We start from the raw sequence: 26,704 nt of genomic DNA, 5'->3' as shown, positions 1-26,704 counted from the left end.
GCTTTATATCAGCTAACACTTTATGATGCCTCAACAGACACTTTACTGCCTATAAGTAACTTTGCAACCATGTCAACTTATTCTGCTAACCCTAACCTATTTTTTCCCCAAATAACCATTTATTTCACACATTTTATAATCTGAAAAATTTTTGAGAAACAGAAAGGTGTTTCAGAACCATTTAGACAAAAAAGCTTCTTCTATGGCCTCGCAAATCACCTTAATTTTTATGAGTGCAAGCTTGGTCCTGGAGGGCCGGCTGGTGTCCTGACACCTGCCTGGACCTTTCTAATATGCTTCCTGAGACTTTAATAAGCTGCTTCAGGTGTGTTTGATTCAGGGTGGAGCTCTGCAGGACACCGGCCCTCCAAAACCAAGCTTGGGCACCCCTGCCCTAACCTTACCCCTAACAGTCTATTAAGGGAATAGTTCGGCCAAAAATGATATTAAACCCATGATTTACTCACGCCCAAGCTGTCCGAGTTGCATATGTCCATCGTTTTTCAGACAAACACATTTTCAGATATTTTAGAAAATGTTTTAGATCTTTCAGTAGATTAAATGTAATGTTACGGGGTCCACGTCCTTCAAGTCCAAAAAAAGTGCGTCCATCCTTCACAAAATAAATCCAAACGGCTCCAGGATGATAAACAAAGGTCTTCTGAGGGTAATCCGCGCGGTGTTGTTGTAGAAATATCCATATTTAAAACTTTATTAACGAAAATAACTCGCTTCCGGTAGCGCCGCCATCTTAGTCGCGTCCGCATTCAAGATCAGAGCTTTACGCAGCCTACGGAGGTTACTCTGCTGCTGCTCTGTGCCCCCGCCCTCCGAATTTGTCATAAGTCACTAAGAAAAGTGCGTACACTACGCTAATACTCTCTCCTGATTACAGAGGAGTCTAAGATGGCGGCGCTACCGGAAGGTATTTATTTTCGTTAATAAAGTTTTAATTAAACTTCACATTTAATTAACTGAAAGATCTAAAACATTTTCTAAAATATCTGAAAATGTGTTTGTCTGAAAAACGATGCATCTTGGACAGCTTGGGGGTGAGTAAATCATGGGTTTAATATCATTTTTGGCCGAACTATCCCTTTAATACTCTAATGAGAGTTACTTGATTTGTAGTTGCTAAGTTATTTTTTTAGTTAGTAGAATGTCTTAAAGGAGGGGTGCGTGATTTTTGAAAAAAAAAAACACTTTGGAAAAGGAAGTCGGGATATACCAAAACACACTTGTAGCCAATCAGCAGTAAGGGGCGTGTCTACTAACCGACATCGTTGCCTGGGTTGTGTATGTGTGGGGCGGGTCTATTAAAAGAAGGTCCAGATTCTATTGGGGTAGGGGCGTGTTTGTTTAGGTGATTTCAAATGTCAACATTGCCTTTCGGAGATCATGCACCCCGCCTTTAAGTGGATTTTCAAAATGCAATGTGAGCCATTTGTTAATAACAGCAACACTGAATTTCCATGCAAATATGCTAATAAAAGAAAGGGGACCAATGTATGCAAACTCTGCTTAGTTGCAGTTTTAGTTACTATTTAATCTAATGTGTGAATAAAGATAAACTTTAGTACAAAGTTTGGCTGGCTGAATCTATTAAAAACAGAGAGCACATTATCCACAGCACATCGGTCACACAGAGCTTTCTGCTATAAGACTGGGAAATTTATATGTATATGTTTATTAATATGTAATAACATGGTGAATGAAGTTATAAACATTTCAGGCATTTCATATTCTACTGCTGCAAAATCAATGCTTTTCTGATTTTGCCAAGTGGTTGATGTAAAAGTACATCAATTATTTCTAACCATATTCACACTACCACATAACCGATATCGGCCAAATACCCAAATGTGTGTTGGCTTTTCCGAAATGACATAATAGTGTAAACACTGTAGTGTGTTGTGATAATTACTCTAGACTCGTGTGATGTCTGCAGAGGCACAATGTGCTAGGTCACTGTAAAAGAAAGCAATGGTTCATTATTTCCTTGCATTCACAGGTGAGAGTGTGTTCATTTCAAATTCAGTCGTTTTCTGTTCCTGAGCCTTCAGCGGCCCTAGAAACCTGCAAACCACAGCAGAATCCCAGAGGACAGAAGAAAGAGATAGTTCCATAGTGTGAACCTGGGAGAAATAATGAGGGAGTGATAAAGAGAAAAGGGGAAGAGAATAGATATAATGAAGGAGGTGATGGTTTACCTTCTGTTCCATCTGCTCGGAGAATCAGTGGACAGCAGGACTGCTCTCTCTCTCTCTTTCTCTATGACCTGAGAAAGTCTGGGATTATCCACCCTTGCAGATCCCTAAAAAGCTAATGAGTTTAATGAGAAGGAAAAGTCTATTTGAGACTTATCACGGGCCTAAAAAGTCAGTATTGTTATGGCATATAGGTAAGCAATTGGGGACAAATAAAACCGAAATTAAAGTCATTGATTGCAGGGAATCTCTGCAAAGCTCTCCAAGAACCAATGATGTTTCACCAGGTTTGAGCAGGTAAGTGTACTGTAAATGAGATTTACAGTAAGAGTTTAGTTTTGGGGTGTTATATGACATGTACATGTTCTGAACAGGCATTGTGAGGTTCACCCACACAAATGTAGGAGAGTGTGGAGGCAGGAGGATGCGGATCCAGAGGCTGTTATGAACACAAGTGTCAGTCTTGATATGAAAATATGAACTAACTCTAGTTCAGCAGCAGAAATGAACACCATTAGTATAACATGATTTGTTTTTTCCACTATTAATTTATTTTGGGGGTATGCTGACAATTGTAGTGGATCTCAAGGTTTCAATCCACTGTACATATTGTACATAAAATAACCAGTGCAAGGATTTGATGCATTTCTTATTATACATTATTTGGTCGTTTTAAGTGTGTTGAACCAAAAATTAAAGGGACACTCCACTTTTTTTGAAAATATGCTCATTTTCCAACTCCCCTAGAGTTAAACATTTGATTTTTACTGTTTTGGAATCCATTCAGCCGATCTCCTGGTCTGGTGGTACCATTTTTAGCATAGCTTAGCACAATCCATCGAATCTGATTATTAACATCGCGCTCAAAAATAACCAAAAAGTGTTTTGATATTTTTCCTATTTAAAACTTGACTGTTCTGTAGTTACATTGTGTACTAGGAAAGACTGATAGAAAATTTTCTGAGCCGATATGTCTAGGAACTATACTCTGATTCTGGCGTAATATTTAAGGACTTTGCTGTCGTACCATGGCGGCAGTAGGCGCAAATGATACTACACAGTGGCCGAAAATAGTCCCCTGCTATTACAATTTATCAGAGGGACTACTTTCAAGCGCTGCATAATATCATTGGGCCTGCTGCAGCCATGTTACGGCAGCAAAGTCCTTGATTATTACGCCAAAATAAGAGTATAGTTCTTAGCTATATCTGCCTAGAAAATCACAACTTTTAATTTTCCGTCGGTCTAAGTACAAGAAGAAGAGTCAAGTTTTAAAAAGGAAAAATATCGAAACTTTTTGGTTCTTTTTTTAGCGTGATGCTAAATGGTCTAATCAGATTCAATGTATTATGCTAAGCTATGCTAAAAGTGGTACCGCCAGACGGATATCAGCTGAATGGATTCCAAAACGATAAAAATCTAATCTTTAATTCTAGGGGAGCTGGAAAAATGAGCCAAAAAAGTGGAATGTCCCTTTAAGAAAATGATAGATAATAACAGTAAGTTTTCTCTAAATGAACATTTTGCTATAATATGCTAAAGTGAGTTTCTAATATTTATAGATTTTTCTATATGCAGTATATATTGTCACCTATTTTTCACACGGATAGTTGTAAGAGAGTACTAGTTAACCTAACCCGTCTCATAGTGCAGAGCACAGGATCTAACCTTGTCGCAAGTGAAACATAAGCAACAATGTTGTCAGCAGAAAGACACTGATCTCCATCAGCAGTTTGTCTGTCTACATACAGGGGACAATAATAGAGAGGCAGGGAGGAGTTGTCTTGGGAAAAGTCATCCTTCTTTTCTCGAACACTAACCCAGAGCGGTGGGAAATAGGAAGGCTTGGGTGAGAGAGCTTCTTTAAGACATCCAGTCCCTGGTTCCCACAGCGCCCCCTGCAGTTCCAGTCCAAACAGACATGCACCATTTTGGGTTGGAGCGGATGGTGATGCTGTATCTTTAAGCACCTGAGTGATAAATAAACAACATGGATACGTTTGTCTCATCACTGGTAACACAATTTTTCCCAAATACTTTTTTTTACCTGGAAATGCAAAGAGAAAACGCTGATATCTTTCTTTAGGGTGTGAGCTACATCTCTGATGAGGGCTACCAGAAAGCCTTTGGGATAAAGAAAGGCTGACAATTGATAAGCATGAGGCAAAATGCTGCTTGACTCCTCCCACAGGTATAACCCCAGCAGGTCTGCTTGAGTCTCTAGACGTGAGAGAGCTGCTGATGTCAGATATGCAAGAGTGGAGCTTTTTATGTTATATTTATCCAAAAGCATGAGCGACACCAGTTTGTCCAGACGCTCCAATTCTGCCAGAAGGAAATGATACAGAGGACTAAGATATGAAGATCCAATTTCCACTCCAGTGTACGTTTTCCTCTTTTTCAACTTGTCTTGCAATATTCGTAACCTTTCCAAACCCTGCTTGTATTCGGTAAGTTCTTGTGGTTGCATTTTAAGACTGATGTCTCCTCTGATATCTCCATAGATGCTCTGTGATTGATTCAGTTGAATGTTGAGGGTTTGACTTCTTAGTTTTATCAGTTCACCTGCCATACTTGGACTAAAGCCTAGGATTATTGGGTCAGTGCTGTCTGTGATGCATTGAATACGATGACTCAAGTCTTTCAATAGGGATTCAGCATCTGCAGAAATATCCAGTATACAGTTTTGGTGTTATGCATGAGACTAAGCATTTATGAACCAAATAAATATTATTTTTTATTGGATGGTGTGTGTTTGCATACCAAAACTTCCTTTAAAGTTAAAGACATCTAAAAGATTGTGTGGGCCACGGCCCCACGATGCAAATGGCTGTCTGAGACATACAGCAACAACAGACTGCACAGCGGCTAGATCAGCATGGTCTGACACATGGGCGCCATAGACTAGATGACCTGTGGAGACAGCAGATTACGCCAAAAATCACTTTTATTATTGTTAGCTAATTGCTAACAAACTATTTAAAATTTAACTTCAATTGAAGAGTTCAGATGCAAAACCCTCTAAGTGTGTCTGACATGTTTTCTTGTAAATAAGCATTTTTTTTATCAGGCTCTTATGTTTATGTTCAGGATTTTAACTTCAATGACAATGAAAATGTTCTTAGTCAGTAACTGGAATGCCTTATTTTCCACAAATGTCACTTTAGTTATTTCACTGTCTTTCGCTGCAAAACCCTCTAAGTGCAAAACGGTAATAATCAAATGTTTTACTCTAGGGGAGATGAAAAATTAGCAAAAAAATGGAGTGTCCCTTTAAGAAAATTTGTTACATAATAACAGTAAGTTTGGTAATGAAAAGTTCTTAGTCAGAAACTGATGCCTTATTTTCAACAAATGTCACTTTAGTTTTTCACTGTTTTTCGCTGCAAAACCCTCTAAGTGCATGCAAGGGATTTTGGCAAAAAACGCCAAAAAAAAACTAGCAAAAAACAGTTGCAAAATCACTAAAGCAGCAACTAGAAACATTGCAAATAATGAAAGAATGTAAAAATGATAAAACTGAAGCACATATTAGGAGGAACTGTGATGCATGTGGGTGCCACTTTCGAGTTGTATTCAGGTCCAAGTACTCACAAGGGACCCAAGTTTGATTCACTGTCATTTCACATTCGTTTTTCAGTTTATTTGAGGTCTTTCCTAAATAATCGGCATGGCGTTTCAACAAACAGGTATTTCTAAATGGCCTGAGGCTGGGATTAACTCTTTCCCCAGCATTGAGGAGTTATTTCGTCAATTAAGAGAAAACGCTTCCCTGCCAATGACGAGTTTTTATGGCAATCCATATTTCCGCTATTATCCATAAGGTCGTTCTCTTATCCAACTTATAAAACACTGAAGCATCCACTGATCAAAATCAGTAACAAAAGTTATTTTCAAATATACAAAACGTTAAGCAAAAAGCTGAGATAATTGCATTTTTGTAAAGGCCTAATCATATTTGAGAGCTGACTAAAGAGAACAAATGAAGATAGAATGAAACATTTATTTTTAAAGCAAAGGAGCTGTTCTTTTATTTGATATATTGTATGTTTGTGTATTTAAAGGTGCAGTGTGTAAATTTTAGCTGCATCTAGTGGTGAGGTTGCGAATTGCAACCAATGGCTCAGTCCACTGCTCACCCCTTGCTTTTGAAATGCATAGAGAAGCTACAGTAGCTGCCACCGGACAAAACATGTCTTCTTCGGAGACAACTTAGTAAAAAAGTTTGTCCGTTAAGGGCTTCTGTAGAAACATGATGGCGACTTCCATTTAAGGGGACCCTCAGTGCGCAGATAAAATGTCTCTTTCTAAGGCAATAAAAAAAACATAACAGTTCATTATGAAAGGTCTTTATAAACCACTGATAATATAGTTTTGTATATTATTCTGCATTTCTGTCAAGAGATCCTTCTAAAAATTACACACTGCACCTTTTAAAAAAGAACATTTTCAGGAAGGCATTAAACTTTTGTGAAAATCCTAAAAAATTCTGGTGCTGGCTGGCAACTTTTTTTAAACGCTGTCGGGAAAAGAGTTAAGTAGCTTTGAAGCCGAAGTATTTGATAAATGTATAAAACAAGCCAAAAGCATTAAGGTTAATATCATTATCTTCAGTAATAAGATAATGATGAAGTTGGCATTTAGCGGCCTTTGCATCTTCAATTCTTCTCATTGGAGTCATGCAGTAATATGCGTACAATGGAAGCCTATGGGGTAAGTCATTTTAGCAGCTCAGCACTACATTTAAAGCTGTACATGTCACAACAGTACCTGCTATGTACTCTAATGCTCCAGATGGGTCACTACAGCGTTTGGTTATACGGTCATGTGCATCAATCAGAGCAAGCAGATCTTCATGAGTCCTACAAAAAAGGCTTAATGTAAAAATGTTTCTGTAAAAACATCTCTGTATCCTGCATTGATGTGTGCTGTAGCAAATCCTCACCAGAGGTAAAGTTGCCCTTGGGCCAGGTGTTTGAATGCTTGTCTCTGCAGCAGGACAGCATGCAGGACAGCACATTGCAGATGAGATCTCACAATGGTTTTAGTATGTGCAGAAGATGAGAAAGAGTTTAATGCAAGCAGCGTCTGTTTCACTGAGGACCACAATTCATCCTTCAGGTCCCAGGAGGAATCGCACACCAAGTGCAAGGCACAGATCCTGACAGCAGCTGTATCAGATGATAGATTATAAACATCAGTGAGTATATAGCAAACTCCTCAATTACATTTTGAAATAAATGATTTGCAATCACAACTTTTTCTTACAAGAAATATGCTACTTTGAATTCAGACTTTTTAGATATAGTCCATGGGTTTCAAGGGACTTTGAATGTAGACTATGTGTCAGTCTTAAACATGATGCAATCATCTGTATATAATGATAGACATTTCACAGATCTCAGAACATCACCTACCTGGGATTGAGTTTGGCTTGTCACCTTTGGTTATGAGCCACAGTCTGAAATGAGGATGCACAAGTGTTCCTTCACTTTTTAATAAAGCACCATCTAACTCCAGATCTCTCATATGTCCTAAGGTTTAAACAGATAGAATGTTTGTTATTATATGTGAGGTCCTGTATGTTTGGTTTACAGGGTTTGTCATTACCTTTGCAGGAGACTAATTGTGTTAACTTATCAACAACTCTGACATCCCAACAGTCAAGTAGATGACAGTTGTTCAGGACAAGCCAGTGTCCATTCTGGACAGCACTGTCCAACGCTGAGAGGACAGCATTTCGATGGCAAACAGTGCCAAAAGAAATGACAGTCACCTTTACCTGTTGACATTTATGACAAGCTGGTACATTGTGGCACATAATTTAAAGGTACAATCATATACAGTACATTATATTGCAAAAATGCATCAATAAATACACAAAAACAATAAACCTAGATTACAAAGAAGTGACATAAAAACTGATTTATTTATGGGAGCATGCATTAATTAAATAAAAATGAAAACCAAAGACCATATTAAAAAAATGTAATAAAGCTTTTTTGACAAGGCTTTTTTATGTGATGATGCCATAAAACCCTTTTATTACATGGCTCATTGGAATGCTTGATTCTGATTGGCCAGTCGTGACATTTGCAGGCATGTTATTCCCAGATAACAACCGCTCAAAACAAATAACATATGGTAACCAGGGTGCTGCAAATCATTTTAATTTGGTCAGTTTAAAATTACACAGAAATTAAATATAAATATGTATTTTAATAACATATATGACAGCAATGACTGAACTAGGGATGCAGAACGATTAATCACGATTAATCTTTGGCAGAATAAAAGTTATCATATATGTGTGTGTGAACTGTGTATAATAATTATGCACACATGCATGTATAATTTTAAGAAAAAACATATATATACATATATATATATGTATATATGTGTGTGTATATATATATATATATATATATATATATATATGTGTGTGTGTGTGTGTGTGTGTGTGTGTGTGTGTGTGTGTGTGTATATATATATATGTATATATATATATATATATATATATATATATATATATATATATATATATATGTGTGTGTGTGTGTGTGTGTGTGTGTGTGTGTGTGTGTGTATGTATATATATATATATATATATATATATATATATATATGTGTGTGTATATATATATATATATATATATATATATATATATATATATATATATATATATATATATATATATATATATATATATATATATATATATATATGTATATATATATATATGTATGTATATATATATATGTATATATGTATATATATATGTATATATGTATGTATATATATATATGTATGTATATATATATATGTATATATGTATATATATATATGTATGTATATATATATATGTGTATATATGTATATATATATATGTATGTATATATATATATGTGTATATATGTATATATATATATGTATATATATATATATATATATATATATATATATATATATATAATAAATGACACAGAAATATACAGACAAACCATTACAGTTCACATAACTGAAATTTGCACTTACCCCTTTCTTGTCTGCTTGGTACTTGGCAGCTTGTTGAATCAAGTGGATAGGATGGATGCTCATATATGCGTCTTGGCTTTTGTTGGGCAGTCGTACAACCACAGGTCCTATATTTTTGGACAGAAGCTGGGACAGCTCTTCTGGATAGCCAATTGGAGGGCCTCCAGCAACAAGTGGATTTGCCAAATAACCTTGTGCACAGGCTGTAAGATCTTCTCCCACAGCCATTAACCAATGAGGGCACAGCGTCTTCCAGAGAATGGCACGCTGCATGGTGGATAAATGTGAGTGAGATGGACAAGGGACAGGTCCAATCACAGTGGAGGAAGGAAAGCGGAAATACTCCTGCCAGAGCTTGGATGAACTGCTCAGGGATGATACAAGACCCTTGAAGGGTGCAATCGTCTCTAAAAGATAAATATCAGCCTTGGCGTGTGCTGGGATCCAACTCGGCAGCTCGGGGACAGACTGTGTGGATAGTGATAAAATGCATTCAGAAGATTTCCAATGGCTTAATTCTCGGAGAAAAGCAACTCGCTCAATCTCGGAGCAGCCCTCATTGTGCACGATAAGCGCAACGGATACCAATAATCTGAGTAATGCTGCGTGACTCTGAAACATGCAGGGTTTATACTGAGAAAAAAAATTTGACACAATCCTGTTGGTAATCTCAACTCTGACTGTTCTCTCCATTCGTTCATGAACGCTCACGTCTGAGCTCCTCTTTGATAAAGATGAACGCAAAGTTTGAAGGAAGTGGCGTAGGGTGAAAAGATAACTGGTTGAAAGTTGGGCCACATCCTGCAGAGCATTGTAAAGGTCTGTGCCAAGCTTAGCTACTCGATAAAATTCTGCCATTAGGGATTTGTGGCGATCTATCTCCTGGGAGAGCTCTTTGATTCTTGCTTCAAGGTCATGAGAGATACTCTGACATGTGTACACGAGGGGGAGGAATTCAGGATCTTGGAGCAGTGGTGTGGAGGTATGCATGACATACTCCATCAAGGAAACCTGCAATGGTATTACTGTTAATAATACATTTATTTTCCATGTACTGTAAAAACAGATCAATAATTCTTTATCATCTAACCTTGTTCTGAGAAAGCTCGTCTTGAAGTGTCTGTTTTTCGGTTTGCAATTGGCAGTGCAGGGTCCACAGTTTACACCACTCTGACTTCATCAGTTCTGCCAGAATAAGATCTTGCACTTCAGTTGTGCTCAAATAAAGACTGATTATTTGCACCTCATCTAGGAATGAAGGGTCAATTTCTAGCAAAACAAAAAAGATATATGGAAGAAAAAAAATAAACAAGTCAATAACACAGACTAACTGCCTTAAGCATATTGTAAATCTGTTCTAAAACATAGTGAACTACCTACACTATCAGACAACAGGTACAATAAGGTACAAAAGTGGTCACCTGGGAGGTACCTTTTAAAAAAGTACTTTTGTGCCTAAATGGTACATATTAGGACCTTTTTAAAAGGTACTGTCCCAGTGACAACTCTTGTACCTTTTTTGTGAGACTGTACAACATAAGGTGATCTGATGATCACAAAACTCACAAGTGATCAGGTGAGACAAAATGTATTTAGACTTGGTAGTAAAAGAAGGGTCTCTAATTTCGTGCATGCATACATTACTCAGTTTTATTGTTTATTGCTTATTAATAAGTAAGGAATAATTGACAACAGGCAGTTAAATTATAAGAAAATAATGCACACCCAAGGTGGTAATGTGGCACGACGCAAAGCGGAGTGCCGTTACACCATGGGTGTGCATTATTTTCGAATAATTCAAAGGACCGGAGTCAATTATTCCTCTTACACCACGGTTATGATAAACATTGCTCTAGTGCCTATTTTTATGACATTTGACAAAGTCAGGTGTGCGTTTATCAAAAAATAATCAACACCCATGGAACATTTCTCAGCCAATCAGAATACAGCATTCAACAGCCCTGTGGTATAAATAAAGATAAAGCATAAAAACATATTTGGAAAAGTAAATTTACTGCATCAAGCATTGTAGAAAAATAATGGTGACATGAAAATAATCAATTGATTATTATGGAATGTACACATATACATTGTTATAAAAAATTGTCAAAATAAGCACACCAGCCATCACTGTCTGGGGCAGTACCCTTTAAATAGGTCTTAATACGTATCATTAGGTACAGATATGTATATATTTGGTACATTTAGGGTACTAATAAGCTCTCTTTGGTACTAATATGTACCTCTGAAGTACTAATATGAACTTTTTTTAAAGGCTACAACGTGGTGACAGCTGGGGTACACATTTTGACAATTTTTCTGCTTTTGTTTTTCACTAATTATGTGTGCCTTTTCTTTTTATTAGACTGTGCTTTGCAATAAGTCAGACATTAAAAGAAACGCTGGTCAAAAAACAGATTTTTTTTCTATAAAGAATTCCAAATCAGACACTTATAAAGTTTTTCCGTTTTTAATTTTACAACTGATTATCTATATAGCAGCAATACAGCACTTGTCATTATCAAGACAACCCAGGAAGCATTTTTGCATTTAAAAGATGTCTAATAGTCGTCCAAACACAGCGCAGATGTTTGGTTTAAAACAAGACTAAATAAGAATTTAATAGACGTCTACCTAGAGTCCATAAATAAATAAAATTAAATAAAATAATTAATTAAACTAAACACCTTGTAATCACTGTTAACTTTGCTTTCATGATGGAATATCATACATCTTGCAAGTTATTTTGGCAAAAACAATATGTAACCAAATTCAAGTTTATTTTAGCTAGTAGTGGTTTACTTATAGCCAGACTACAGTATATCAAATCTTACCCTATAATAGTGGTGACGATGGCTATTGCTTGCTGGGAACGTATTCATTTTCTAAATAGTCTTACCATTTATTACAGCTGGAACTGTCAGGCAAGTGCTCATAAAGAGACGAAAGTCAGGATGAATGGCTTTGACTGAGTGGCTCTGACCGGAAAAAACAGAAGCTGTTGTTTGAACAAACGGCTGAAGAATTTTTATGTTTGCCGCTGCTCGCTCAATATGTGTCACCAATACTCTCAGACCTGCAGTGAATAACAGCCAAGATTAGTTTAAATCATCCAAAGTGTAGATTTAAAAATGATGAAACTCAAGATAAAATAACATCAAGGTCAGGAAAGAACATTGTGTAGACGTCTGACCTTCGTCTGCTCCGTGATTAAGTTTATCAAGTAACTCTGGATCATCAGCAGAAACTATAATTCCAAATGTATCCTCATAGCTTTTTTCACTACCTCCTACAAGTGATTTAAAAATAAAGTGAATTTTTAGAGATATTTTCTGAGCTGTACAGCAAGACATAGGAGTCTAATTCTTACCTGCACGAAACAACGTCTGAGAGTTAAGTTCCTCATGTTGATGTACATCGGCCAATAAAGGCCAGCGCTGAACCCAATCAGCTCTGTGTCCCCACAGTACGACACTTCGGACTAAATCAGCACAATCTCCACGAATGAGGCACAGATCTAACCCAAGCACCCGATTCAAGGCCATTTGAAATGTCTTACTCACAGGAATGGGCATAGCGTCTGAGTGTAAAAGTGTATCTGAACCCTCTGGGTTCATGTCTGTGACACCAGTGAAACAAAGTTTGTGCCACTTCTCCAGCAGTTCCTGTCGAACATCAGGCCTAAATGGACCCAAGTATGTCATAGTAGCTGCCAAAATCAGGGCATCACCTGGAGTGTTATGACGGTACACTTTTGCTTCCTGTAAGAAATGGTTTCAAATTATTTGCACATATACATTGCTTAGTTTGTCAAATTATTTATAAACAAATTGGACTTTTTGTCTATGTCTACGACTGCTTTGTGACCCAGTCTGTGAAAATCCAGCTAAAGTAATTTTTCTGATTTACAATTTAGAAAAATAACGTCAATATCGTAATTATTGACTGATTAAGATCATGTCAAGATTGTAATTCAAGTGAAATTCCTGGCCAAAATTAAAAAAATTTAAATTTCATCAATACAAGGAAAGCTGTTTACCAACAGTGGCGGCTCGTGACTGCTCATCCGAGGGCCGCAAATTCAAAATATGTGTTCGGAGTGTCATGTGAACCATGTGCATCACGTGTTTTGTCAAAATAAGTGCCTGCTGCACGCTTGTCAAAACCGTTTATGATAAAAGAGACGCTCACGGTCACAAAATACACGCAAGACACTCCCTTAACACTAAACTCTGATTACACATGAGATTATGCAAGTATCTGCCAAACGGGAGCATCTCTTTTATCATAAACCCTTTAGACGCGTCTGCAGCAGGCACTTATTTTGACAAGACACGTGATGCACATAGGTTCACTCGACGCGCCAAACACACATTTTGAAATTACGAACGAGACACATGATGGGCTACATATATGTTATGACGAACTTCGTATCGAGCGCCATCGAGAAAGAAGTCGCACCGGCCGCCACTGTTGATCAAGCTATTTTATTGGTCTGTATACAGTAGCTACCTTTTCTGCTAAATACCAATCTTCAATGTAACGTTCCACCGGCCTTAGAGCAGCAGATGACTTCCTCTCATCTTCTTCTTCTGTGCTAAGCTCAAGCTTCAGCAACTCCATGTCTTGTCTGTTAACCTCTTGCTGTTTCTCCAATTCTTCTAGATTTTCACCTGCTGACACTTCTTGCATCCTGGCAACGCTCAATCTCGCTCGAGTTTCAGTCATAAGTTCATCTAAATGATGCTTTTGAGCCTTCATTGGGGCCATGCGTTGCTGTACACAAGCATACTGGTATATAGCTCCCAGCCAGCGACACAAGGACTCACAAGCCCGACTTGCATCTCGCACAAAGCTCGGGTGAAAGCTTGGTGCCTGCACGATTTGCCCCAATGTTTTAATCGTCTCATCACTTAATGTAGAGCAGTCAAAAAATTCCAGTTTCTGGTAAAGTACAGTACAAATAGAAAATATTAAGAACATTATTAAAACCATATTTTGTTAGTGAAACTTTTCATATGGTTTAGAAGGTTACCTCCAAGAAATTAGGCTGCATTAAAAGCTGTTTGCTATTTTCCCAGCCACATGGATGGTTGAATAGCATGCATATGACATCTATGACCGCGACAACTCCATCAGGGGGTATCCTGTAATGACGTACCTCATCCAAGTCAGACTGGCTCAAAGCCTGCAGTGCCTCCACTGCTGCCTGGAACAGCGGGCTTGCCTGGGAAGAACCAGAAACAGACTAAATATATCCCATTACAGTGATGTTATGTACATTATCACATGCATGTTGATCAGATGGGGTGTGACCTGTTTAAAAGCATCTTGAACTTGCTGCTGAACTTGATGTGACTGATTCTCTAGCTCGGAAAGTCGCTTCTCTTCCAGTAAATTTTGCAGACGGGTTTGATCCCAAATTTTGTTGGCAGTGTCCAAAGAGACTTGCAGCTGCTCCAGACACTACAAAACATTATACATAAATACATACAATGGTAAGGAAAATTACATCATCCTAATAAAATGTCCAGCATATCATCACTGTCGCTGAAAAGTACCTTTTGTTTTTCTTTACATCTGGCTCTTAAACTCAGAACTTCCTCAGAGTGCCTTATTGTTGTGTCGGTCATGCTCTTAACACTTGCTAAAACCTTTACCAACCTAAACCGTAATAAAGTGTTAATAAACATTTTTGATGTCACTTTAGATGGTACATACTAACTAAAGTGTTTGACCATATTTACATAGGCGTTAACAGTAATCCTCACCGGTTATCCCGAATGCTGTTTTGCTCAGAAAGGTGCCGTTGGAGACAGACAAACTGAACCATCAGCTCTTTGAATGATCGAGGACTAAACGGTTGGAAATTAAGCTGTGTGACGGCATATTTTGTAGCTGACAGATGTATTTCTGCCATTACCTGAGACATACTAGCCACTAAGTTATCCTTGGCAACTAAAAAGTGCACAAGCACAAAAATAAAGAACAATGGTTCAAAACAATATATTTATTTACCAAATTATAAAATTACATTTAGATTTTTATTCGACAGACTTACCTGTATTGTTTGTCTCAGGTACATGATGACTGTCTTTTAAATGATACAAGGCACTTTCAGCTAAAGCCTTAGATGTCCAAGGTTGGTACACATCTACACAACAACAGAGACTCAAAGCCTTAGTGATATGCTTCTCCATAACTGAAAGATTTTCAGGTTGTTTTGCTTTGTTGTCCAGGAGGAGAGGATAAAGCTGGAACACATGCATATTGCTCTGGATGGTTTTGTAATACCTGAGCATAAAGAAATTAAAAACTGTGTAAAACATTATGTTTTAACAACATATCAAGTACAAAATGCAAACACAATTAGATCCCAAGCTTAAAATTTTACCATAGACAACATCATTTGTGTATGATCGCTGTCAAATTTAAGTTATATAAAATGAAATGGTATATATCATACATTTCAACCAGCTGATCATCCATCAACTTGCAGTGTGTTTTCTTCATCTGCATTTTCATCTTCAGAATCAATTTCTTTAGGTCCTGATCTGAGTAAAGCCCAGGGACAGTTCCATTCGCCATCATTAACAAAAGTTCATCCTTAACAGCCTGGCTGGTATCCTCATGAACCAATACAGCCAAATGTCTACCACCCACCCCGATTCGACTCCCAATGTCTTTCAATATTTCCTTCAACGTGGCCTCATTTCCAGGATGAAGCTCGATTAGTTGGTATCCCAACAGAGTGGCTGCTAGGCGTACCATGGACTTTCTGCCTGTTTTTCTTGTTGCTCCAAACAGAGCTCCGTGTCCACCAGGAATGAGAAAAGCTCGGAGGATATGTACAAGCTGATATACATTCTGATGATTCACAGCCCATCTGGGGATACTGTTAGCAGACTTGTCTTCTTTGCTTTTGAGAGCACAAACCATCTGATCTAGCAGTTCTTCAGGGTCTCTTTCTTGATACACAGAGTTGCGTTTAAAATCATAAAGTATGTTGTTTAGTGGCTCACAAAATTCTGGAGAGAAGACAACATTCTGGATGGATGAAGCAAGTTCTTGCAGAAACTGAATGATCATTTTTGGGGAGATCTTTTTATAAGTTGTTGGAGGGACATGTTGAGTGAACAAAGCAAAGGATTCATTCGGAGACTCAGATTTATCCTCTAATGTTGCTGGTTCACTTTTAACACTTTCATTTTCTTTTAATTTGTTCTCTCTGTGTAACAATGCCTCCTCGTCATCTTCTTGACTACATAAGCTAGAGCTCCTCTCTAAAACCTGCTCTGTCTGTTTTGAGTGGATTTCTCCCATTCCAAGCAAGGGAACATCATTCTCTCGTAGCTGGATATTGGTTAAAATAACTTGTTTGTTCAGATTACATGTGCTTATAGCAGATGATCTATCCACAGGGTTGGAAATATCTACCAGGGATGTCTGATATTCAATACACATCCTAGTTCCATAATTCTTCTCAGAAACCTTGGCTACAACTGAAATAAGTTCTTGGCATGCCTCACTTGAAGTTAGGCGATCACCGAAGGTACGTAAACATTCATGCATCCACAGGCGAGTAATATTGAGTTCATGTGCTACAGGACCAAAAACAGCTGGAAGAAATATAGTTTTCTCAGTTGAAGAGAATTTTTTAACACCCTGACTACTTTGAAGATGCTTTGGGGCATCAAGCCTTGGCCTCCAGAGGCACATCCCTTGAAATACTTTGTAAATATCATGCAAAGAATACATAGTGCTTAGACAGTGCATAGAAGTAGCAAAATGTTCACGCACAGCAAGGTACACGTCAAGAGTTGAAGTAATGATGCTATTTGCCATGTCTGCAATACTTAGCATGAGTTGTGTTGCTTTCAGCCATGATTGCAATTTCGAGGAATGCATAGAAAACAAGACTTCCAAAGTCATGCTGGGGAGAGCCAAGCTGGTGAACAGTCGAAGAAGTCGTGGGGAAATGTCAATGTTGTTGCTTACATGAGGAGCACTGCAAGTGCCTAGATAATCAACGGCTTTTGATTGGAACAACTTAAAGTGGGTGCCGTCAGTACTCAACACTTCACCCCTTGAAATACTCTGACGCAACATCTCGAGAGTCATTGATGTTTTTGCATCTGCAAAAGGCAAATAGAGAAAAGGGGAGTGAAAACATCAACATTGCATAGAAAATAAACCGAACATACTCATGAAACTGCTTTTACCTTGTTTAAAGACTCACCAAATTCTGCTTCATGAAGGTCATCGATGAACATAAGAAAGTTTGACCGCTTTAAGAATCCCATGTTGCTCAGTTGAGTCTCGCGGTATCTCACTTTCTCAAAAGCCTTGTGAAAGTCAGAAGACCGAAGACCTGGACCACCTGGTAAATGCAAATGTGGTCTTGCCTGTGATATTAAAGACTTGCACAGCATTGTTTTACCAGAGCCAGATTCTCCCACAAGAAGTGCTGGTTGATGAGCATCCAACAGCATGTCCAGAAGATAAGCATGTTTTTCATACTATGTCAGGAGAACAAGACCAAAAAAGTAATTCCTACAAACTTTGATGGTAACAAATACTGTATGAGAATGGCAAAATGCAAACCTGAGATACAGTTCGCAACAGCAGTGGACTCTTTCGCTTGGTGCAGTTAATAAAATTGGTTGTGTCACCCATTTCTTCATTGAATTCAAAGAAATGATCAAATACTGTGCCATCAGGTGGAGTGTCAACTTTGCAGTGGCTCTTGTATAGGACCTCTCGTGCAAAAAGATCAAATTGCGGCCAGTGTCTAAAATGAGAACATAAGATATAACCTCCAATATAATAGCTATATCTATGAACATCTATTCATATGTATCGCACACATACCTAGGGTGTAAATGCCCTCCAAATCCCCAAATGTAAGCCACACAAAAAAGGTTTCTTGCGGGCAAACCCCATTGAATAGGAGTCATGGCATCAGAGCAGTGTGGTTTGATGACTGCATTATCTTGTAAAGAGAGTTTTATTTTACAGTGTATAAGTTATAGTAAGAATACTTCTATATGGAAAGACATTGCAAATAGTCTTTGTATAAATGAAGTGAAATACTACCTGTTGTTTCAGTTTCCCTTGAAGGACAACCTAAGCCTCCTCCCTTTCCAAAATGTTCCAAAAGGGCATTAAGAATTCTAAAAAATGACATCACTTCCTGCAAACCATCTGCAATCCAAGATGACGGATTTCCTTCATTTTCAACCCTGGCCATTACTAAAGAATGTCTCTTGTTTTTGAGAAACATGACAGTGTCTGTAAAAAGGTTTTTAGCCAGGTGTCTCCACATCTTCAGGGTTACCTGGTCCACATTATGTTTGATAGAGAGCACATCCATCTCACTCTCCCACACTGTCTTCCACAGATTCTCTCCAGAAACGTATACTAGTTTGCACTGTGTCAATACAGACGGATTTGAATCACCAATGTCGGTGATCTCAGAAAGTATTTTCAGCTTCCCACTTGATGGTTCAATTTTCTCTCCTGATGAAAGTCGAAGATAGGGATTGTCAAGATTACAAAGAGTACTTAAAGAGTCTAACCAAGCAAACTTGCCCAGTGGATCACCATCCAGCACAATCCATTTAATGCTTTGATTTTGGACTTTCTTCTTTTTGCTTTTGAAAGGAGGAATGACCAATGGCTGTTCTAAGTGTCTTAATGCTTTACAGAAAGCTCCATCAAACCAGGTGTTGTTTTCCTCACAGAAACCGCCGAAAAACTCTTTGTGGGACAAGGTATGTGGGAATAAGACTTCTGTGCTAACTGAGGTCCAACATGGCATAGAGGAATGATGTTTGATGTCAGTGAAATCTTCAGGATCATGAGATTCAACCTCCACAGCCCTTGAAAGTTTTTGAAGTGCATTTGCAAGAACTTGATACAAAGTTGTTTTACCACTACCTGCTGGTCCAACAAGCAGTACAACATTGGAGAGCTTCAAAGCTTGATACAAGATCAAAACATTGTGAAGCATTTGTGCATCTGTATAAAATCCTCTTTGCTGGAACTCATCTTTCACTGCATTTCCAAGGATGCTTTGCTCTTTCTCATCTGTTCTCAACTTTTGTAGACCTGTAAAGCACTTTGCTTTTGGAAATATTTCCTCAAATATTGTATTGAACTGTAACAGTCTCTTTGGATCAGAGAAAGTGTATTGCATTACAGAAAGAACTCCTCTAATTGATGCATGTTCCTCTAACTCTTCATTAACAGTTGCATTAGACATGGACTTAAAGTTTAATGAATAGTTATCGACTTTCTCTGGCATTGTTTCAAGTGGAACTAGTGTTGTACCAGCAGAACCGGTCCTGTTTTGTCTACAGATGATGTTCTTATAAGTTTCTCTCAGTTGACAATCATGATGCAGATGTGTTGCAGATGCAGCAAGCACATTTTTGAGAAGGCCAAGCCAAGAGGTCTGATGACCACTCAGAAAGTCGGGAAGGCATTGTGAATCCTTAGCTAGACTGAAGAGAGAGACTAGACGGTGGCTTATGTTATCTGCTTTTGAGAATCCTAAAGAAATCAAAATCACTTCTGCAATCATTTTGTAATGTGGTTCTATCAATGACACAGGCCTGATTGCAACTCTCAGATTTTCTGGTATCTCAGTTGAGCACCCATTTGATGCAATTGTGATGCATCCATAACTCAGCTTGGCCAAAATGTTTTTACCAGCAATGTGACATTCAGCCTCATTCATTGTATTGCTCTGATTTCTGATCAATGATGAGGATGCCAGATTTGATAAAACATCACATTGTGGCACATATCCTTCCTGTTGTGCAAGTTGAACTTCAGATAAATGTTGATTTATATCTGCCAAATGTTGTCCCAACTCAGACAATGTCCCTTGTTTCATTGAATCAACAGAATCAAGCACAAGCCAAGCTCCTGTTTGAAGAGCACCTAGAAGCATTTGGGAAACAATCGAGGAACCCATAGTTGGGTAACACTTCATGCTGACCACTTGTCGTCCCAATGCATATCCCAACTGCACTGCAATGTGTTTCTTGCCTGACATGTGGGGTCCACTGATGAAAGCACACTTATAGCTTGACAGAGCAAGGATTATGCCCATATAAGCTTTTTCAGTTGAAGGAGTTGTTACCATCATCCAGTTCTCAGGTCCTATGTATTCATAACCATATGGAAATTGTGTGCACAAAATGTCAACATAGACAGACTGGTTTATACAGGCCGAACCTTCCTCACATTGAGCTACATAAGCACTTGGGCTAAGGTAATATTTCATAAGCTTGTGCCATTCAAAAGAAGAATCCAAATCTGCTTTCACTTTAACCAGCCCATCAGTTTGCTGGAAATGTTTCCTGGTGAGCATGACAAAAGCACGCAAAGCTTTTATGACATGCTTGGATGCTAAAGATTCTTCATTTGAATTTGCAGAGTGGACTTTTAATTGTTGACACAAATAGTGCAGTTTTGCTGTATTTCGAGACTTGATTGCCGCCAACATGGCAGCAGTTTGACTTTGAAATGATTTCTGGACCATAGTACACCACAAAACCTCTTTAGCCACCAAAAGGCACTGCAGGGGATACAGAGATATCAGCTGCAGAAGTGAACAAGATTCATAAATGCCTTCTGAACTGTTCCTCTTATTTTTCTCAGTCAAGGCTGGGGAGTCTTCATGTTCTTCTAGCCCTAAACACTGCTGGACATCTATACATTTCAGAATTGTCTGCTTCATTGTTGCATGTAACTTTTCCTCAAAGAGACAAAGCCAAGCCACAGTGTTAAGGTTTGGCTCAAGAGGACAAAGAAAGGGAACATGTTCCCTAAAGTCTCCATAAATTCCACACACACACATTATCTCAGAACTTAGATCCGTCAAGTCATGTTCATGGTGTGCATCCCTTTCACAATGAACATCAAGCCAACTAACTCCCTTGAAGCATTTCTGTACCAGCGGTAAAAGGGAAGAAGGTGTTGGGAGCGGCAAGGAGAGAAGTTTCATCACCTCTTTATCACTAAGAAAGTAAAGTCTGGGGAACTGGATTCGTGCTGATTCTAAAACAAAAAATAACTGACTGGAAATCTCCTCCATTGCTCTGAGGCCATTCATTAAGACAGTATATAGACTTTGCTCTTGAAGACCTAGACTGGCCTCTGTCATCAACTTCAGATGAACAAAGCTTAACACATGAGGGTCATTAACAGTGATCCTGATGATTTCCCGAAACATCTCATCCAGTGGGTGAAACATCTCTTGCTACAATAGAAGAATTAGACAAATCAGTTGGACAAAATTGCATCATTCAAACTGCAGTAAACAGCAGAATGTTGAAGGGCAAAAGATTACATACCAAACCGATCAGCTCATTTTGTTCATTTCTTGCAGATGTTTCATTAAATGTTTTGCTTAAAAAGGTCCATTTGTTCTGATATCTCTCAAAAAGATCCAACAATTTCTCTGTAGTTACAGAAAAAAACAACGTTTAAAATCCTCATACGGATTTCACCTACTGTATATTGTATTGTAGAGCTATGAGCACATGAATATACCCAGCCTCTGTAAAAGCTGCAGCCAGTGTTCAACCTCTTGCTTAAAGTCAGTAATATGTAGAGTTTGCAGTATGTCAGAAAGGCTCAGAACACTTTCGTTAGTCTGACCCAATAGAGTCTCTAAACCTGATCAAAAACATGTGAAAAACAAAACTGATTGTAAAAGACCTTCTGTATCAATGGTGACATCAGCTGCATAGTTGGCAATGTATAAACCTTACCAACAATAGTGAAGGTTCCGCCATCTCTAACATGATGCTTTGATGCTCTGAGAGGTGATGCAGATGAATAGGAAGTACTTTTCTCCTTTGCATCTTCCAGCTGTTGATGCATAGAAACAACGAACCTGGAATGATGGAATACTGCTCCTTTCCAATGCTTTTTAAGTGTTTGAAATGTCTGGTCCATATCTGCATCAGCTTTGGCTTCTAAACAGATCTGAAAGCCAATGCATATCCAGACCAATAGCTTACAGTGTTTCAAAAAGATTTTATGCATTCGAATAAAAGGTTTAATAAACAATCAAAAAGTGCTACTAAACCTTGTTTATTCTGTTTTGCTTTTGCAGTAGCTCTTTGGACATGAGATCTGCAAGTGTTAATTTCCCTTCTGGATCATGCAGAAGACCGATTTCTAAAGAAACAATTATACTGATAGTGGATTATACCAGATTTAAGTTTTTAGAGGTACTTACAAAGATAACAGATGAGCACTGCTTCTACGGTGAATGGGGGGAATGCAACACTCAATATGGCCACTCTGGTGACAGAAGACCCGAAATCCAATTAAAAGAACCAGTCAATAAAGACTGATGATTCTCTGGGGGAGGGGCTCTGTTCAGAGTCTCATGAGGTGCTTACCAACCTGTGTGCAGGCGCAGTAGCCAAAGCAACTTTGAAGAAGGTTGAGCTTAAAGGAATAGTTGTGACCAGATATGTATAAAGGCTTGATGTCTCGCCCGCGCCGTTGGCCAATTGAGTGGAACATCCACATTTGGCAGCCATCTTTACCACAGGCAGCTCGCTCACTCGTAGCATTGAGTTTTAATGGTTCAGGTACTTTTAAATGACCATAACTTGCTTAATTTTCTACTGATTTTCAAACGGTTTGGTTTGTTATAAAGTCAAAGATGTACCTATGACACTGCATACTTACACTAAAAAAAAAATTCATGAAACATGTTAAAGCATCCAGTATTATAGCCACGTTAATAACGTTTGTAAGAAACCAAACCGTTTGAAAATTGGTAAAAATTGAGCTAGTTATGGTCATTTAAAAGTACCTGCACGATTAAACTCAATGCTACGAGTGAGCGAACTGCCTGTGGTAAGATGGCCGCCAGGTGATGACGTTAGAGACTCCGCCGTAACACATCTAGCCTTTATACATATCTATGGTTGTAACGACCAATGCACGTTTATGTTTTCACGGTATGAAGTGAGACGTAGGGTACAAGACAGTGACGTAGTGGTGAACGTGGAAGCACAGAGAGCAAAACAAAACAGGAAATAGAAAATCTAAAACTACGTCACAATGTCTCATACGTTACATCCTACGTCATACGCTGAAAACACACTCTCGTCAACTCTCGTCAATCATTACTGAACACTAGTTATTTTAGTTCTGAAACCTTTTGATTTTTTTTTTACAAAATCACATTGATTGAAGCACCATTAAATTCAATACAATTTAATTTAATTTAATTTAATTTATATAGCACATTCATAATTGTTTAATTGTTTCAAAGCAGAAACAAGCATTTACTACCATTATAAAGCTTAGAACAGCCAGGACATTTTCTACTAACTCAGATTGTGTTCGTCTGTAAAAAGATAATCATATACATCAAAGATGGCTTGAGGGTGAGTAATTTTTATTTTGGGTGTACCATGGCTTTAAGAACAAACGTTATGCTACAGTATATGTCAAGTTAAATTGTTGGCTAGAAATATGTTGTTTAATTGTGATTTTAGCATGCAATATCTGTCTTTTCCATTCAAGCAGATAGGACTTTAGTCTTGCATGACTGAAATAACTGCCCATAAACATAGCAAATATGGCCGCCAAGTGGCATGACTTCCCTAAGCTAAAGGGAAGCCAACTATTCTACTAAAATGCTAACATGTATGTTTATATGTTGGTGCAAAATCAGAATCTTACCCTTTGAGAGGCTTTTCCAGTGCTTGTTATTCAGTGTGGAACTGCTTAGTTTACTCAGTATAGGAATCAGTTGGTTAAACCCCTGCAAGATCTGTAGGGTTTTCTGTAGCACAGCATCATGAGAGCAAATATCTCTTGCAAATATGTCTGCCTGTTGTAGCCATTCATTAATCTTGTCTTGAGCTTTAGCCACCACAAACTACAAGAGTATAAATGCACAAAAATAAATTAATGTAAAACGTTAGAACACCTCTTCTCCAAATGAGTTTCTGATAGTTACATGCCTTGCTGAACTTCAGACACTTCCACTCATGGATTTGTGTGGAGGAAACACTCATCAGCTCCCAGAGTCCTTTTCTTGCTTCAATTTTCTGCTGGGCTACAGTCACAAAAGTAAGATCCAGCAGGTGTCCTAAAAAAAGAAATAAAATTGATACATTCAAAAAGACTATTTCATCTCTTCCTAAGCAGAAACTGAGGCATTGAATTGTTTTGTGATCAGTCGTACCTCTAAGGCTTTCACTGGCTCTGCTCAGATTATTCAGCTGTTCAGCAATCACATGGAATTGGCTGCACAAGGCATTGAGCTGGATAAGCATTTCCTTGGCATTTTGGTCGGGGTCAAGATAAGGTTCAGATGAGGCTCTCCGAAACAGGTTTTCTAATTTGTTCACTAATGATGAAAAAGTGCTGTCCAATGTATTAACCATACAAGGAAGCTCCTGAGAAACAATGTCTGCAGCTGGTTTCAGAAGCAAACCAAACTGATCCAACAAGTCAGTAATCTGCAAAAATAGTTAGATTTTGAGCCTCAGTTTGTAATTTAATTCACTGATCATATCTCCACATGTACCTGTTTCATTAAGAAAAGCCCATCTGGAGTCATGTCTGTATAATTCCTTTGCACAGTCTCCTGAAGAGAGTGGAGGTCTTCCAGCCTCTGCTTAAAATCATCTGACATCTTTATACTGTGCTTTACCTGCATGTAATTATGCTGATTAATTTTTTCGACAGTTAAGTTTAACAGACCAAGACTGACTAAGCTTCATTGATATCAAAATCAATACCATGTTTGAAAAAACTGTGAAACTCTCAAAGGTATTCGTCTTAGACTTCATGATTTCCACAGCTCTTCTCAGCTCGGAAGCCAAGTTCTCAGAGCGAGAATGAAATTCTTCACACAGTAGCTTTTGCACATCCTCATTAATGGTGCCCAACAGGGTACCTGCAAACACAAAATCAGAATGCAAAAAGATAGAAAATAATTGTTTTGTCATAACATAATTTTGTTGTAACATAACATACGTTTTGATTTGCAATTTTTTCTCTTTTTTGTATAGACACTGACCAAAATATAAACGCAACACTTTTGTGCGTGAAAAATGCACATTTTAGAGTGGCCTTTTATTGTAGCCAACCTAAGGCACACCTGTGCAATTTTCATGCTGTTTATTCAGCATCTTGATATGCCACACCTTTGAGGTGGATAGATTTCTCGGAGAAGTGCTTAATAAAATATCCAGTGTCCGAAACTGCATACTATACAGTAGGTACTGAATGAGATGAAGTACTTACTGACTGACTGTTAAAACAGTAGGTACACCTACTGCTTTTCGCCTACTAAACAGTATGGAAGTAGGCAGTTTCGGACGCAGCAATAGATTTAGACAGATTTGTGAACAATATTTGAGAGAAATAGGCCTTTTGTTTACACAGAAAAAGTCTTAGATCTTTGATTTCAACTCATAAAAAATGGGGGCAAAAACAAAAGTGTTTTGGTCAGTGTATATGAATAATTTACAATAATCTTTCATTATATTTTTCATTATATATATATTATACACCTTTAAACATACCAATGTCCTCCTTGATGTTGTCAATCTTAACAGTGAATAACTTATTTGATGTAGTAAAGAATGGAGGCATGCTGTGAACTTTATCCATCCAAACATGAAGATTCTTAATGAGCTCCTCATATTTCACTGAGGAACATCCTCGCAATGCCTCCAGACAGGCTGAACCCCACTGGCTGGTGAACAAATGTACATTTGTCAACCAAGAATGGCCCTCACACAGGTGGTACACCTCTGCAATAGCCTGCACAAAAAAGACAATTAAAATGTGATGTCAGTTCTGTACAATATTAATGCTACTAGAAACATTTGGACTATTTTAAATATTGGGTTTGAATTTAAAAAACATACAGTACGGTAAGGTGCAATAAACTTAGAATACCTGTGTAATTTTGGTCTGTTCATTCTGGATCTCTTGTGTTTCAGCATGGGTTTTCAAGTGCCATTCTAGCTGTCTCCGGGGTAGAGGTTGAAAATGGCCTCGCACTCTTTGTGCCAGAACTCTGAGGGACTTCATTTTGGCTGGCACAATGGTTTGGTGTGACATTTTACTCTCCTTTTGGGAGAAAACACTGCCAGCACCTTTGTCTTTAAAAGCAAAAAAAACAGTCAATCTTAACATGTTAGACCATGGCCTGGTTTCACAGACATACGTAGCTAAAGCTCAGACTAGGCCTTAGTTAAATTAATACATTTAAGCACCTTTATAAACATGCTTCAGAAATAGACGTTACTGGTGTGTATCTTGAGACAAATTAATTGAACTTATTTTTAATTGAGACTGTACGATGAAGACACCTAGTGAATCGTAGGCTGTGACAGCTGCGACACACGATAGCGCAACTTCATCAGCATGCACTATTTGTATACAAATACCGGTCGCA

At 38.0% G+C, this 26,704-nt stretch overlaps 1 protein-coding gene across 1 annotated transcript in view; it reads right to left on the bottom strand.

Annotated features, from left to right (window-relative positions):
- Nucleotides 1-3,649: 3,649 nt before the first annotated feature.
- The window catches only part of dnhd1 (dynein heavy chain domain 1), a 28,189-nt gene continuing 5,134 nt past the window's right edge, over nucleotides 3,650-26,704 (bottom strand). Inside the window, exons 9-44 of the mRNA XM_073811855.1 lie at nucleotides 26,203-26,408; nucleotides 25,824-26,064; nucleotides 25,035-25,192; nucleotides 24,821-24,946; nucleotides 24,476-24,752; nucleotides 24,252-24,379; nucleotides 23,968-24,166; nucleotides 22,349-22,440; nucleotides 22,029-22,245; nucleotides 21,808-21,933; nucleotides 21,614-21,715; nucleotides 20,051-21,510; nucleotides 19,603-19,993; nucleotides 18,340-19,536; nucleotides 18,115-18,235; nucleotides 17,848-18,034; nucleotides 17,483-17,762; nucleotides 15,710-17,378; nucleotides 15,305-15,537; nucleotides 15,015-15,201; nucleotides 14,805-14,907; nucleotides 14,560-14,709; nucleotides 14,279-14,470; nucleotides 13,756-14,187; nucleotides 12,614-13,004; nucleotides 12,437-12,532; nucleotides 12,143-12,319; nucleotides 10,334-10,512; nucleotides 9,244-10,254; nucleotides 7,818-7,983; nucleotides 7,625-7,729; nucleotides 7,153-7,378; nucleotides 6,978-7,069; nucleotides 4,971-5,120; nucleotides 4,255-4,868; nucleotides 3,650-4,177 (exon numbers count right to left, since the gene is read on the bottom strand). Coding sequence (XP_073667956.1) covers nucleotides 3,806-4,177; nucleotides 4,255-4,868; nucleotides 4,971-5,120; nucleotides 6,978-7,069; nucleotides 7,153-7,378; nucleotides 7,625-7,729; nucleotides 7,818-7,983; nucleotides 9,244-10,254; nucleotides 10,334-10,512; nucleotides 12,143-12,319; nucleotides 12,437-12,532; nucleotides 12,614-13,004; nucleotides 13,756-14,187; nucleotides 14,279-14,470; nucleotides 14,560-14,709; nucleotides 14,805-14,907; nucleotides 15,015-15,201; nucleotides 15,305-15,537; nucleotides 15,710-17,378; nucleotides 17,483-17,762; nucleotides 17,848-18,034; nucleotides 18,115-18,235; nucleotides 18,340-19,536; nucleotides 19,603-19,993; nucleotides 20,051-21,510; nucleotides 21,614-21,715; nucleotides 21,808-21,933; nucleotides 22,029-22,245; nucleotides 22,349-22,440; nucleotides 23,968-24,166; nucleotides 24,252-24,379; nucleotides 24,476-24,752; nucleotides 24,821-24,946; nucleotides 25,035-25,192; nucleotides 25,824-26,064; nucleotides 26,203-26,408 — 12,053 coding nt within the window. The 3' untranslated portion in view covers nucleotides 3,650-3,805. The remainder of the gene's footprint in view (nucleotides 4,178-4,254; nucleotides 4,869-4,970; nucleotides 5,121-6,977; nucleotides 7,070-7,152; nucleotides 7,379-7,624; nucleotides 7,730-7,817; nucleotides 7,984-9,243; nucleotides 10,255-10,333; nucleotides 10,513-12,142; nucleotides 12,320-12,436; nucleotides 12,533-12,613; nucleotides 13,005-13,755; nucleotides 14,188-14,278; nucleotides 14,471-14,559; nucleotides 14,710-14,804; nucleotides 14,908-15,014; nucleotides 15,202-15,304; nucleotides 15,538-15,709; nucleotides 17,379-17,482; nucleotides 17,763-17,847; nucleotides 18,035-18,114; nucleotides 18,236-18,339; nucleotides 19,537-19,602; nucleotides 19,994-20,050; nucleotides 21,511-21,613; nucleotides 21,716-21,807; nucleotides 21,934-22,028; nucleotides 22,246-22,348; nucleotides 22,441-23,967; nucleotides 24,167-24,251; nucleotides 24,380-24,475; nucleotides 24,753-24,820; nucleotides 24,947-25,034; nucleotides 25,193-25,823; nucleotides 26,065-26,202; nucleotides 26,409-26,704) is intronic.

This window comes from Paramisgurnus dabryanus, chromosome 14 (assembly GCF_030506205.2).
Source record: "Paramisgurnus dabryanus chromosome 14, PD_genome_1.1, whole genome shotgun sequence".
Classification (NCBI taxonomy): domain Eukaryota; kingdom Metazoa; phylum Chordata; class Actinopteri; order Cypriniformes; family Cobitidae; genus Paramisgurnus; species Paramisgurnus dabryanus.
The sequence above is the reverse complement of the archived record's forward strand: the minus strand, read 5'-3'. Positions and strand labels throughout refer to the sequence as shown.